Source organism: Meleagris gallopavo, chromosome 14 (assembly GCF_000146605.3).
Source record: "Meleagris gallopavo isolate NT-WF06-2002-E0010 breed Aviagen turkey brand Nicholas breeding stock chromosome 14, Turkey_5.1, whole genome shotgun sequence".
Classification (NCBI taxonomy): domain Eukaryota; kingdom Metazoa; phylum Chordata; class Aves; order Galliformes; family Phasianidae; genus Meleagris; species Meleagris gallopavo.
Genome location: NC_015024.2, coordinates 14,970,149 through 14,985,758, shown reverse-complemented (window position 1 = coordinate 14,985,758; position 15,610 = coordinate 14,970,149). Strand labels below are relative to the sequence as shown.

The 15,610-nt window shown below is 38.7% G+C and overlaps 1 protein-coding gene across 1 annotated transcript; it reads left to right on the top strand.

Moving 5' to 3' along the window:
* The first annotated feature begins 6 nt into the window (after positions 1–6).
* Positions 7–15,247, top strand: TMF1 (TATA element modulatory factor 1). The gene is made up of 17 exons (XM_010718708.2): positions 7–176; positions 675–1,921; positions 3,893–3,996; positions 4,825–4,951; positions 5,215–5,320; positions 5,477–5,619; positions 6,173–6,339; positions 6,483–6,639; positions 7,032–7,124; positions 7,974–8,130; positions 8,582–8,774; positions 9,356–9,425; positions 9,515–9,607; positions 10,619–10,729; positions 11,311–11,457; positions 11,881–12,006; positions 12,776–15,247. Exons 1-17 carry the CDS (start codon positions 35–37, stop codon positions 12,917–12,919), a joined length of 3,327 nt encoding a protein of 1,108 aa, XP_010717010.1. The 5' UTR covers positions 7–34; the 3' UTR covers positions 12,920–15,247.
* The last annotated feature ends 363 nt before the right edge of the window (positions 15,248–15,610 follow it).

Genomic DNA, 15,610 nt, shown 5'->3' with positions numbered 1-15,610 from the left:
TGCCGCCTCCGAGCGGGAGCGGGCGGCGCCGAGGATGAGCTGGTTCAACGCCTCACAGCTGTCCAGCTTCGCCAAGCAGGCGCTGTCCCAGGCCCAGAAATCTATCGACCGGGTGCTGGACATCCAGGCCGAGGAGAGCCCCTGGCCCGACGCCGTCATCCCCGACTACGGCGACGGTGAGCGGGGCGGCGGCGAGGCCTGGGCTTACAGTGCGTGGGGCGGCTCCCCTCAGGGCCTCCCCTCTTCCCGGACCCTCTGAACCCTTCATGGGCTCTTTTCCCCTTCCCCTTCTCCTCTCAGAAATCCTGTCTCGGCGTTATTGCCGTAATTTTGTATGGCTTCTTTCAGGCCTTGCTCGAGTTACTGTTTAAGATGGAGAGAGAGTGTGTTTGCTTTGCTCGGATGCTCTTACTTGCTGGAGGTGTCTCAGTCCACCTTAAGTCCTTGAATTACTTTGTCTTCCCTCTTTTATTTTGCCTAAAAGTCAGTTCCAAGCTTTGGTAAGAAGTGTTAACCAAAATGATGCTGTTTGTGATCGTGTTAATATTTGCTTTATGTGATATTGAAAACTTCTGTTTTCACTTCTACTACAGCTGTTACATAGTCATATAAGAGAGAGATTGAAAAATTAATAATTTCAAACTTTTCTTGGTCTATATCTTTGTGCTTTTCAGTTGTTTCAGGAACCAATTCTCTTATAAGTGGAGGATGGGATACTTCTTCCTGGGGTTTAAGTTCAAATACAGAACCACAGAATCAGCCAGTATCACCAACAGCAATCACCAAACCAGTGAGGAGAACAGTAGTAGATGAATCTGAAAACTTCTTCAGTGCCTTTCTCTCTCCAACGGATGTTCAGAATATACAGAAAAATCCAGTGGTGTCCAAACCTCCGGCCAAATCACAGCGACCCAAGGAGGAGGTGAAAAACACTTTAAAGGAGCCTCAGCACTTCAGTCAGCTGGAAGTACTGGTGACTACAGAGGCAGAAGTAAAAGATTCCTCTGTAGATGGCCTAGTGGACTTGAAAAACCTCCATAGTTCAAAGGAGAAACCAGAAGAGAATTCTGTGCTTAAATCGAATGCTGAGCATGAAGAAAGCACAAATGAAGTTGCTGACAAAAAGGCGTCTGCTCTAAATTTGAAAGAACCTGAGGATGCTCTTAATGAAAAATCCAGTGTGGGGACAGATAGAACTGGAGGTGCACTAGGTAGCAACTCCCAGCCTCTTAATACAGGTACAAAGGATGTGGGCTTGGAAACTAAGGAACAAAAAACTGAGGACAGGCAGAGCAATACACCATCACCCCCAATAAGCACTTTCTCCTCGGGAACATCCACAACTAGTGATATTGAAGTTTTGGACCATGAAAGTGTAATAAGTGAGAGCTCAGTAAGTTCAAGACAAGAAGCTGCAGATTCAAAATCCAGCCTTCATCTAATGCAAACGTCATTTCAGCTTTTATCTACATCTGCTTGTGCAGACTATAATCGTTTGGATGACTTTCAAAAAATGACCGAAAGCGGCTGCTCCTCTGATGCTTTTGAAAGAATAGATTCATTTAGTGTACAGTCTTTAGATAGTAGAAGTGTAAGTGAAATAAATTCAGATGATGAATTGTCTGGCAAGGCTTGTGCTTCAGCATCTGTTGCTATCAGTCCTTCTGCACCAAAGACAGAAACGGTTGACACCCTGAAAAGTAAATCTGAAGATGTGAGTGACAGTCCTGTGGTACACACTGAGGAAGCTGAGATGGAAGAGAGTGGGAGAAGTGCAACACCTGTTAATTCTGAGCAGCCAGATGTTTTGGTGTCTGCTGTGCAAACTGAGGAACAGGTTGGGAAAGAGGAGACTGAGCCTCAGCCCGATGTTGACGGAAAGGTGCTGGAAGGGGACTCTGAAATAGAAAAGCTTAAAAAGGTAAGCACAGAAGTTTTGCAAACACACCTGATTCCAAGCTGAACTCCCATCATCTCATGTTAGAGATATAGCCTTACCTCAGCTGAACTGATTAATACTGAATTGACTTAATTGTAGAGAATTATTTAATATTCTGCAGTGGAAAAATATTGCTGAAATTTCTGGTCAGATCATTTTGGGTTTCACTTGTGTTCAATTACCAGTTTTGAGAGTTGTGGCTGGTGCAGGCAAACAGGAAGTACTGATAAGTCAAATGTATCAACCAATTAAATTAATACAAATCCTTTTTTCTGTGGAAGGTGGAAGAGATTTCTTGAGGTATTTTAATTTGATGTGTGAAACTGCAAGTCTTTAGTATTTCATCAGTAAACTGGGTCATTTTTTGCAAGCATTTTTTCCCCAGGTTTGCAAACTGTCAAAGTCTGATTACATTGCAGTAGCATTACTTGTGATCTTCGAGTGCAGTAACAGTGTAAAAGTGCTTTGTTCTAGATAAATTCATGTTTAGACATAATCTTTACTTTAAAACAAAGGTATACTAGGCATTAAATGGAGAAGAAAGGAATACATATTGATAGTGAAGAGGAGAAATTTCAATGACTAGTTTAAATGGATGGAGTGTCCTACTTCATATTTACTAGTTCCTGTGTGGAAGGCTAAACCTGAGCTTTCTGTATTGTTTTATTTGTCCCATTTCCTTTGTCACCTTCCTGCCCTTCTGTTCTTGTCTTTAAATTCCGATATGCCTTGGCACATTTTACTCTATTTTTCTTTCTGTGTTTTGTTTCAGTGTTTTTGCACAGTATGTGACATAGGTAGGCCATGCTCTTGGCTGTGTCCTGTTGGCATGTTTGCCATACCAACGCTGTCTCTAATAAGGGAGAAACAATTGCATATGGGGCTCATAAAGCCACAATGTGATTTGCATTTTAAGGAAAGCTTTTTATATTTCTTTAAATTGTAGAGAATATCAGTGTAAATTCCTTACAAACTTCACAGTCATGGAATCTCCTTAAGTTTACATAAGTCTGTATAAGTTTTCCTAATGTACTGAATAGTTGTTAATGGACCACAGCAAATGTTGTCTTTCACTGACCATGTAATGCCATTCATTAGTAGAATCAGTTTGATTTCTTTATATTTTTATATATGTTTGTGTTATTTCCCTCTATTTAGCTTTCAAAAATCTGATATTAGATGATATTTTATCAGCTCCACACCCCGTCTGAAAGTTTGTTTTCCTCATCCAATACTGACATTTCACAGAAGAGACCTCTTCAAATGTGAATCATTCCTTGACTTTGTAAAGAGTGGGATGAGGAGCACAGTGTCAGTCTGAGTGTTTAACATCAGCTGTAGTTCTATAGGTCATCAGCTCTGTTTAAAAGCTTTGCAATTAAATATAACTGCTGTTCATTTTGTCAAGGAGCTCGGCTGAGCCATATGTGCTTGCTTAGATGGGTTTTTGTTTTAACTCTAGGATAGAAATCTTGTGTTTAGAAATGACTCAGTTCTGATTAAACATAGCAGACACATGGTGATCTTGTAACTTCATGTTCCTGAAAACCTTGAGAAGTTTGAAAGGGTAGATAACAGGAGGACAAGGGGAAATGGTTTTAAGCTGAGGGAGGGAAGATTTAGGTTGGATGTCAGGGGGAAGTTTTTTACTGTGAAAGTGGTGAGGTGCTGGAACAGCTGCCCAGAGAGGCTGTGGATGCCCCATCCCTAGAGGTGTTCAAGGCCAGATTGGATGGGGCCCTGGGCAGCCTGGTCTAGTATTAAATGGGGAGGTTGGTGGCCCTGCATGTGGCAGGGGGGTTGGAGATTCATGATCCTTGAGGTCCCTTCCAACCCTGGCCATTCTGTGAATAAAATGGGGAGGGAATCGTGAGAGGGGAAAGGGGAAACCTGCTACTTTTGTGTTTTCATTGTCCCATTAATCCAATCTTGATCTGTAAAAACATTGTCCAGATGATTGATTCGTTAACTGAGAAACTGGAGAAGAGGGAAACACAGTTACTGAGTACAAGTAAAGAGAAGGCACGGCTGGAAGAAGCTTATGATAACTTAAAGGAGTAAGTATGGAAGTTTACACGGTCATTGGTCTAGCTGTAACTTTATTGTTATACACACAGTAGATGAAATGGTAAAACATAACTAGAACACTATCACTAGAACAAAGGCTGCAAGGGATATGCAGTATTTGGGGCAGGTGGAAATAATGCTTGCATGTGCTGTGATGGTATTTCTTCTAGTTGTTATTTCTTGTGGCTGCAACTTCTTTTGGGAGGGCTAATGAAAGAGGCTTCAGTGAGGAATGGGAATCAGATGTGTGGTCAGATTTTGATATTAATAAAGGTCTTTGTAATAAGACTGGGATCTGCTATTAAGGGAAACTGACTGCTCTGGTACAAAGAGATAAACTTGATTTACTTTGGCATTTGCTGACTAAAACAGGCAGTGAAAGCATAGTAGGAGGGCTGGTTGTAATTAAAATATGAATTCATTATTTAACCCAGATTAAAATGCAAAATGAAAAGTTGAATTTGCCAGTTTACTCATCAAATATGAATTCTAGACATTTACAGATAATGTGAAGGTATTATCTAATGACTAAATCGATCTTAATTTAAAGATGTATGTATTCGTTTCCCCTGTATGTGTTACAGATTAAGAGGTTATTTGGGAATAACTTGATTAAGGGGCAAAAGTTGTAAGGTCTATTTAGCATCTTGTTGCTTTCACTGGTAACTTAGTGGATTAATAAAGGTCTTTGATTGGTATTTCTTATGGATGCGTGTAAAAATCATAAACATATTGTATAAAAGCATTTAAACTGCTGCAAAATGTTTCCAATGTCACATATGTGTGAAACTGTTCTGAAATGTTAATTTTAAATGCAGTGAAATGTTTAGAATGAAAGAAGAGACCAGCAGCATTTCATCTCTTAAGGAGGAGTTTGCACAGCGAATAGCAGATGCTGAAAAGAAGCTCCAGCTAGCATGCAAAGAAAGAGATGCAGCTAAAAAGGTAATCAGCTTCTTAATGAAACAAATCCTTGGTGGTGTTGAAAATTGATGGAATACAGCTCTGAGCAATCCCATTTTACTTTGAGTTTAGCTTTACTTTAGATACAACTTTGGATCAGGTAACCTCTGGAGATCCCTTCCAGCCTTTGTTGTTCTTGAGGAGCATTTTGAGATGGAAGGGGAAAATAGGTGATCAGCATAACCATGAATTTATCCATAAATACATCCTACTAAAAGATCCAAGTATTTTGTTCTGTTATTTAGGAAGTAAAGACTGTTAAAGAAGAGTTGGCTACTAGACTTAATACCAATGAAACTGCAGAATTACTGAAAGAGAAAGAAGAGCAAATCAAAGGATTGATGGAGGAAGGTATGAATTAAAAAAAAAAAGTAAAATCTGTAGAATAATTTGAAATGTACTGTATTTACATTAAAGCCTTTGTTGCTTGGCAAAGAGAATGCATCATTTGAAGACTATTCATAGTATAGCAGGCAATAGATGCTAAATTTTGTGTTTTCTTCACAGGAGAAAAACTTTCCAAACAACAACTTCACAATTCCAACACTATTAAGAAATTAAGAGCAAAGGAGAAAGAAAGAGAAAACATTAATACAAAACAGAACAAAAAGATTAAGGAACTGGAAGAAGAGTTGCAGCATTTAAAACAGGTGAGATTTGCTTTTTTTCTCAAAAGCTTTTTAGTTCAGCCTTTTGGGGAAGCTGTAGGTGGACTTATTTTTTTGTTTCGTTTTGCTGATGAACTTTTCTCTATTCTTATTAGTGGAACATTGAGATGCAATTTCAGTCCTTTCAAATTGCAGTCACATCTCTTTCCTGCTGTTTGTTTGCACTTGCACTGCTGATTTTCAGGCTGACCAAATTCAGTTTATTAAATTTTGAGTTGAAAAAACATGGCCAATTTTTGTTTTTTGTTGACTGTTTTGTTTTTTTTAACTTTGATTTGTTACTCAAATCAAGATCTTAAAAGCTGAAGATGTAACGTGAGGAAGTGTGTGAAACTGTGGTGTTGGAGTGTGTTCTGGGGAGGTGATCTTTTCTCTTCCCTTTCTATTTTGGCAAGATATTAGATCACTTCAGTCATTTTGTGTAAATAATTCTGTATCTGTTACCACATTTGTCATTGTCCTCACTCAGATGACACGATCTACCCAGTGCTGTGTACTGGAATTAGTCTGATGCTTCTTGTTGGCACCCTAATAGGTACTTGATGGCAAGGAAGACCTTGAGAAGCAGCATCGAGAGAGCATTAAACAACTGAATGTTGTTGTGGAGCGACAAGAAAAGGATCTTGCAAAGCTTCAGGCAGAAGTGGAAGACCTTGAAGAACGAAACAGAAGTGTCCAGGCAGCTCTTGACAGTGCATACAAGTAGGCAGATATTTGTATGTCTTTACTCCACTGTACAATCTGTTTCAGTGTCTACTTCTTATGCAGTGTTTCCAAGATGCTGCAGTGATATATAATGAAGTTATTTTTGAAGTCACTGTTCACTTCTTTTCTCTCTCCCACAGAGAACTTGCAGATCTTCATAAAGCTAATGCTACCAAGGACAGCGAGGCACAAGAAGCTGCCCTGAGTCGGGAAATGAAGGCCAAAGAAGAGCTTGGGTTAGCACTGGAGAAGGCCAAGGATGAGGCACGGCAGCAGCAAGAAGCTTTGGCAATTCAGGTGTGTCTTAAACATGATGAGTAAAACTTCCTAATTGAACAAACAAGTGTGTATGGATGGTGCCAAGTACATCTTCCATAAGGTACCAGGCACAAAAGAAGATGGAACTAATTTCTAAGACTTTTAATTCTAGTTGTCTAAATAAAGTGACTTTGACAGTCTATTTGCTAAGTGTGTAGTATTCATATCACGATACAACGGTCGAGAAATTTAACTGGACACAACTTTTGGGGATAAAAAAATTTGTCTATTTGTGCATATGTAGAACTTAAGCGTTAAACTTGTAAGCATACACACCCTCTTTGACTGTGTTTAAGAGCAGCGGAGGACTGTAGCAATTAGTAGATGGCAATGTTTGGTAAGAGGTTAATGACCACACCTTGTTTACCTAGGTGGCAGACCTGAGACTAGCTCTGCAACGTGCAGAACAGCAGGCAGCGAGAAAAGAAGACTATTTACGTCAGGAAATCAGTGAACTACAGCAGGTATTCTAGCAAATAAGCAATGCCAATGCATATCTGTAAGGAGGCTTCTAAAAACTCAAAACAAAATGTTTCCGTGTCATAAATATCCTGAAAGAGGGTTTTGTATTCCCAGTTTCCTGTGGTGTTTTTTTTCCCATGTAGAACAATAAAAATGTGTGATCAAAAGATGTTGCCTTTAATATTGAAAACAAATGCATGATTTTAAAGCATTTTAAATGTAATTCTATTATTTTAGTATGAGACAAACTTAATGTGCAACCATTAAGTTTGTCTTCTAAGATTGCTAGCTAATAAGTTTTGAACGACTCTTATCTGCTTCTTAAGAGTGTTTTTCTTGGTCTTAAAGTTCAGATAGTTTATTGTCGAAGTTCTTCAAGTGGTGTCCCAAAGGGAAGTAAACTTAATAACAGATGATATTGGAGCACAAAGGGATTTGTTTGTATGGGCTGAAACTGAGCAGAATCATGCATAAATGTTGTGTAAGTGGAGGATAAAAAGGAGAGAGGTGACCTAAATTACAGGCATTATTTGTATTTTTGCTGCAGTGTTTAGTGTGCTGCCAGGTATGAACTGATAATTTGCAGAGTTGATTAATTCAGGAAGCTTCAGGTATCAGAACTGAATGCTGGTATTGTGGATAAATTGCTTTCTGCTCTTGAAATGGAAATGTGTGGGCTGTTGCTTTGTGATGCATCTAAAAATGGTGCACCTCTCTGCTGGGATTTCAGACTTCACTGTTAGTTTAATCAAAGGAATTTTAGAACATGATGTGTTTAGATGAGTTGTGTGATATCATTTAAATTCCCTGTATGGTTTTAATGCTTTAATACATTGAACTTGTGATTTCAGAGACTCCAGGAAGCAGAGAGCCGGAACCAAGAACTAAGTCAAAGTGTTACTTCTGCTACACGCCCTCTTCTCCGGCAGATAGAGAATTTGCAAGCCACACTGGGAGCACAAACCTCTGCATGGGAAAAATTGGAAAAGAATCTTTCTGACAGACTTGGTAAGAAGTTTGTAGCTTATACTGAACTGTACGACTCTTGTTGGAAGATGTAAAGTAACTGAAGGTAAATTTAAAAGGGCTTCATGTTTGCCAAAGGGTCAAGTGAGTGAATTGGAATTGGTGAGCACAAAATGCATTCCTGTGAGGAAGGATGTATGGGTTGTATTGCCAAGGTACGTAACTCACTGATTTTCTTTAAAACAGAGGATAATGGGACTGTAAGATAGAGGTGTTACAATATGCATGTACTTACAGCATCTAAAAGAAGCATGAACACTGAGACACTGAAGGTAGACTGGCATTTAGGGGAAAAAAAAAATAGTTGCTTCAAAAATACTGACAAAAGTGCCTCAACTTCCACTTTGATGCATAAATAATTGACCTGTGTTATAACTGTGTGAGGAGAAAAGGTAAATTCTGTGTTGGTTTGTTTGTTTTTGTTTAACATTAGGTGAGTCTCAAACTCTTCTAGCAGCAGCTGCTGAGAGAGAACGGGCCGCTACAGAAGAGCTTATGTCTAATAAAGTTCAGCTGTCTTCTACTGAGTCTCAGAACAGTCGCTTAAGGCAGGAGAATAGTCGTCTCCAGGCTCAGGTGGAAATGGAGAGAAACAAATTGAAGAAAATGGAAGTTGAAAACAGTAGGTGAGTAGAGTGGAGTAAACCATCTATTGTAGAAACATCTGCTGCAGCTCTTTGACTTCAGGTTCGATCCTGGAGTGTTGATTTCGATCCCTGGAGTGTTGATAGTACTGTTTAAAAACAAATAAACAAAAAACCCAGTTCTTAAGAAAGCAGCCAACTTCTTGAGGCTAAAGATTGTCTGAAATATGGCACTTCAGAATGTTTTAACATCTTGAAGCCATGCTTTTATTAAGCAACTGTGCTGATAAAGACATTGCTGAGCATGACATCAGATGGTACGGAATATCACTTTGGCCAGTTTGAATCAGCTGTCCTAGCTGTGTTCCTTCCCAGCTTTTTATGCTCCTCCAGCCTCCCTGTTGGCAGGGAAGCATGAGAAGCTGAAAAGTCTTTGATTGTGCAAGCACTGCTCAGCATTAACAAAAACATTCTTGTGTTATCATGTCTATTTTAATCAAAAATCCAAACCACAGTATCATGCAAGCCTGTATGAAAGAAATTAACTCTATCCTAGCCAATGTCAGAACAAAAGTAAATACAGAATACTTATTTCTTGACTTTTTGTTCCTCTTCAATGGTAGGTATGAAGTTGAACTAGAAGAACTCAAAGATGAGTATGCAAAAACTTTGGAAGATGCAAAGAAAGAAAAGGTATTGTCTACCTCAAGTCTACTTCAGCTTTAAGCTGTTATTGACACCTGTGCCAACAGGGGATTAACAACCTGCATTTACTTTTGTAGGCACTGCTGACTACTCAGTTAGAAATGGAGAAAATGAAGATTGAACAGGAAAGAAAGAAGGCAATTTTTGCACAAGAAGCAGCAAAGGAAAAGGTACCAAAGCCTAACATTTCTGTTCAGTTTTATTGAGGCTATCATTATTCCCCTAGATATCTAGAAACTAAAACTGTGGCAAGCAGCAAAGCAGCCTTAAGGCAGTACAGTATATTCTGAGTGTACACATTAGAAATTTGGCTTTTTCTTTATTGTGCTTGCCTTTTATTTCGACTGAAGTATGTGCTTTTGTAAAACTTGCTGAAGGAAGTCTTGAGTAATAATTCATTTAACCTGAAAAAAGATAAAAACCGGATATTGGTTATTCTAATCTTCTGAATCTTCTTCTGAAGCTACTTGTTTCCTTTGCTTAGGCTGCTAGCGTTGCTTCCACTGAGTTCCTGTTCTGAGTTTCACGTAGTTGTATGTAATGTACTGCATACCTTCCACTTTAAGTCACAAAATAGTCTTGTAGTGTCAGTAACTTCTGATTAGCAGTTGATATTCAAGTGAAACTGTTTCTGTTGCTGGTTACTTCCTCCCTCTAGTTCCAAAATGTAGCAGCTTTTTCCGTCAGAGAGGGTCCTAAACTTTCAGATGCTGACTGTAAATGAGATCAGTCTGTTTGGAAGGTATGTCAGTAATATAAGAAATCTCACAGTTAATTTTTGAAACGTAAAAAAAGAAAAAAAAGGAAAGAAAAAGAAAAAAAAAAAAGAGAATTAACGTGCACTCCAAAAAGTGACATACTTTAGAGTTATGTTATTCTTCCTGTGAAGTATTTGGGCATCTAAAACTGCTTCTGCATCCCCCTTGGCTACTGAAAGAGAAATTATTTTGTTGTAGTTTGCAACTTGTGTCTATTTTGCTTGAAAAGTCTAAAGAGTTAAGCAAAGACTAGTAGTGTTAGTAGCACAGCAGTTCTTCATCACTGAACTTGCATATGTTTTTTACGAGGTGAGGAGGAAAGGGCAATCTGTTTTTGCAGAATCTGTCTTTCACCATCTTGTGAACTTTTTTCTGTACTAAGTGGTGATGTTTGCCTTGTTGGTTTTTTCTTTTTTATTTAAGGATCGGAAGTCATTCACAGTTGAAACTGTTTCAAGCACTCCAACTATGTCACGCTCCAGTTCTATAAGTGGAGTTGATATGGCAGGTCTTCAGACCTCTTTTCTGTCACAGGTATTGTATAGCTGTAATATTGGCTTTCTTGATGTACTTTTTTCTCTTCAGGAAGCTTTATTAATGTTGAAAATGACTCTTGAGAACTTGCTTATAAGATGTCTATGACTATAAAACATCTGTGGAGGACAGCAGGACCATAGTTTTTACTTCAGACAGATGGACACGTGTATCGGTGCTGAGTTCACATGACCAATTTCAGCTAGAAGGTTTGGTAGAAGTCAAACCACTGATTTATTACTTATTTACACAAGTAATCTTGGTGTAGAGTGCATGCCCACTCCGTAGGCTTCATCAATGACTGTTGTGGTCTTTGTGAAGCCTGCTGCTTCCATATGGATACAGTTGTCAATATCCGAGCTAAGTGGTAGATGTATGACATAAATACTTGCCAGTAAGGAGCTCAAACTGTAAATATTCACCTTAAGTTTTTGTTTAAAAAAAAAAAAGGTTAAGTATTGAAGTGCTTGCTTAGTAACAGTGTAATTGTAGTTTTTAAATGAAGTAATACTTTAGGAGAAAGGGGATTTAAAAGCGGTTACTTGTGAGATTTTAAGGTTGTCTAACTTTTCTGTTTGTAGGATGATCCTCATGATCACTCATTTGGACCAACAGCTACCAGTGGGAGCAATCTTTATGATGCTATAAGGATGGGAGCAGGTTCAAGTATAATTGAGAGCCTTCAATCACAGTTAAAACTAAGAGAAGGAGAGATCTCACATCTACAGGTACTGTAGTTACTCTTACATAGATGAAATGCAGCACTTTTAAGATTAAATGTTAATGCAGTCTGCTGTGTTTTACTGGTTTTATACTCAAAAAAGTTTGATTCCTCTCCTCACTGCAGATTGTCAGTTCTGTTAATTCAGAAAGCCACTGCATGAGTGGCCAAGTAGATAGGGATGAGTAAGAGAAATATCTGTTGCTTCCTTTTTTCGCTTTGGCAAGGACTTATCAAGAAAACTTGCCTGTCTAAAACAAAATGAAGCAAAAAGCACTGATCAGATCTGAGAAAAAAGTGAGTGCTTCCTTGAGATGCTATTTTTTAGTCCAGTTCATGAAAAATCTTTAGTGTTTCAAAACACTTAGATCCTGTTTAATATGAAAAAGGTAATTATCTCTTCCTCCTAATTGTGAAACATTTCCTTTAGCTGGAAATTGGAAACCTTGAAAAGACTAGATCGATAATGGCAGAAGAACTGGTTAAATTAACAAATCAAAATGATGAACTTGAAGAAAAAGTGAAGGAAATACCAAAATTGTGTGCGCAGTTAAAGGTAAGTGTATTTGTGTTGTAAATCTGATACAGCAGGCTTTTTTAAATCTCTATAATTTATATTAAACTATGTCTCTAATCATAAATGATTTCTTTGCTTATTAGAAAGTCTGATAATCCCTACTTCATGGCTGATAGTCACTTTCAAAATGTCCTTGTTAAAAACATGTGCTTTACATAGGATGGTATGGAGGTACATAGGACCTCAGTGAGAGGTCATTTCTGCCACGTAAAGGCAATCTTTTTAGTAGGGGAGATGTTTTATCATGGATTTATGAGCCTTTGATTTAGAGGCTGAATTTGTGTGTGACAGTGATATAGTTAAGAGGACAAATATTTTAGTCCTCTAAACGCCTCAAAACTTTAATATTAGAAATCATTTTGGAAGAATTTTGCAAATTACTGTTTTATAAATGCAGAACGTCAAAACATTTCCATAGTAAAATTTCAATGTAATTTGCTAACTGCTAACTGCACGTGGCAGTTAAACTTCAGGATGCTCTGTATCAGCACCAACTCTTTGTAGTCAAGAACTTTTAACTTGGGAGTTTCTTCTTCTCATATTTAGATAAATCCATTTGTATTCAGAGAATCAAAGCATAAAGAGCTTGCTTTGTGCACCACTGCAAAATAGTTACACTTTGATAAAATGACACTCTGCTCATTTTCCCTAGTAGTGTAAAAAAAAACCAAAAAAAACCACAAACCTGTTCTAGCAGCAAATCTTTAAGTTGAGTGACAGTCTGATAGCAAACTACATGTTATTGCAGGACTTGGATCAAAGGTACAATACCATTCTTCAGATGTATGGGGAAAAAGCAGAGGAAGCTGAAGAACTCCGCTTAGATCTTGAGGATGTGAAAAACATGTATAAGACTCAGATAGATGAACTTCTAAAACAAAGACAAAACTAACTCCTGCTGGAACTCCTAACATGATATGGTAACAGATTGTATAGATATTTGTTTATGTAAATGCTGGATTAAAATGTCTTGTTTTAAAAAAAAAGAGAGAATTAAGTGTATGATAGAAAGTGTGTCTATACAATAGAGTTCATATGTTGACAAAAATCAATGCTTTAAATGTCTTCTACTGTCTGCAGTTAAATTATTTGTGCAATATTTAAAAAAAAATAAGTCATCTCTGTATTTCTGTTTTTACTAAAAAAGGACCATTTTACTTACAAAAACACTAGCAGGAAAGATGGTTGTTACCTCATGAGACAGCACTGAAAGGCATGAGATTTACAAGTGGCCCTTCATATACTCATATAGCAGTGACAAATCAGAAGTCTTTTTAAAATGTTCTTTAGAAGAGTTTTTTTCAGTTTTAGTAATGAAATAGCAGTGGTTTGCTGTCTGAAGGATAATTGGATATATATATATATATTTTTTTTTAAATAAAAGAATTGCTGCTGCTCTCATGTAGTCATTCCTGGTATATAAATAGCAAGGTTTAGACTTCTACAGAACTGGATTGCTGCTTAATATAGTTTTCAAGCAAGTCTCCAGTGGCTGCAAAGTATTTCTCATGCCATTCCTTGAGTGAGGTATTGGTCGAACAGCATCCACGTGGCTTGATCCTTAGCCATGTTTTGGGTCATGTCAGAGGAAACTTCGGAACTGGACCCTTGGGAATGCTGAGAATCAGGGGAAGAAGCTTGCCTCCTCCTCTTTGCATTCCAGCCAGCAAATATTTCTCTCTATCTCAGAGCTGTAGCTGTGATAGACACTCGTGTGAAATACTCCACAGTTGAAATTCTTGGCCTGTCATACTGTTATCTCCACTGTGAGGGGTTTCTTTTGCATTTGTGTTGGAGAACTCTGTTTCTGCTTCTATATTCAGTGGAAAGAAGGAGGCAAAGGGTACAAATGATGAGAAGCTGCTTTTGGTGAAAAGCCTCTCAGAATTTATCACTTTGCCATCATAGTGAAATGTTCTCAGTGGCTTTAAGTTAAAAGGAAAAAGCCCACAACAAAACAACCAACCCAAAATGAAGGCACTTGTCAGAACTTACTGATTTGCAGCATGTTAAGTCAGCCAGAATTATGATGTGTAACCGTCAGCTCATCCATTTCTTGAAAAGCAAAACAAAGAACCAGTCAACCCCAAAACAATCCCATACACCCTATTTCATGAAGATTAATGTTGAGAAACAGCTGTTATTCTTTGCAGAGTAGTTTGCTCTTTTTACAGTCTTGGAAGACAAATGGAGAACTTTGAAGATATATAGAGACCACTTTATGGCTTTTATTTGGACTTAGTACTGCCAGTGTTTTTGAAGGTAACATTTTCTTTCTGACATATGCGTGGATGCTCCTTCACATGCAGGTTTGAGCACCTCAAACTGTCTTGTGCTTCTAGGAGGTAAATGAGAAATTGACACGCACACTCAGCATTAACATTTTTTAGATGTTTTTAGTAAAAACATTTGAGAGCGTGTTAGGTTTTTAAATTTTACAAAAGCAGATGTAAATAGCTGTACTGACTCTTTTTGGATTCTTTCATTCTCATTCAGTGCAACATTTATTATCACATGGCAATCCAGGGGCCTACTGTGTCTTAAGCATCAAAGCCTTAGAAACCAGAGTAGCTGCTGGAAGGTAATATAGACTTCTACCTGTTTTGATTCACTTTGATATCATACCTGTGGGCTTGTTTTGAGGAAACATTAATGTATACCAGGACATTTGATGCTTGTTGCTATGGAAAGAGAAAAAAAACCATATGCAAAAAGCAAGCATTTAGGTCACAATACTGCCATCCTCTTCCATTTAAATTTGTTATTTTTAAGTAACCCTCCTGGAAGCAACTAATTTACAGCTCATTCTCACTGTATAGGCAAGTGTGGAGGAAGGTTATTTAAGGGCTGGCTCAAAGTATGCTGTTCAGAGGGGTCTTATTTCATGCCTTTGGCAAACAAGGCCTCTGCTAAGGGAGGTGGGTATGGATGAGTACAGAAGGGGCTGGCATGGTGTTGGGTTGGTGTTGCCTCCTCCAGCAACAACGAAGCAAACTTTAAAAACCACACGTATCCATCCATTGGAAAAAGGGTTGGTTCTGTTCATTTTTGTCCCGTTAACATGTTTGTTACAATGCACGTTTTGTTAAGGGCTACGAAGATCCTAAATAAGGAACAACATGGGTTACCCCGCGGTGAAAACGGGACTTTGGTTTCTAATTGTAAAATGTGTACAGACTGTACAGAGCATGGGTCGGGGTGAAATAAAACTTTATGCTAAGCACGGGCTCCGGTTCTGTCTGTCAAAGACTTAAAGCAGGGCTGTGGGTTTTTCTTTTTTCGGTAGCTATGGACCGGCAGCTCTGAAGGGAAGATGCCGAGCATAGGGCTGCCCGATGGCTCCGTGTATTCGGAATTTCACTTCAGCTCCACGTGAACGAGTCATGGCTATTTGGGTTACAAGGGCCTGGTGTATTTATAACCGCACGGCGGTAATGGGATTAGGGACGACAGCGAAAATAGGGGCGAATTTCCTCTGCCGGCGGCAGGAAGGGGCAGCGCCTCCCGTGCCCCGCAGCTCCCCGGGGAGGAAATGGAACAATGCGGCGCTAAGAGGCCGCGCTTCCTGCTGCGCGGCGGCAGG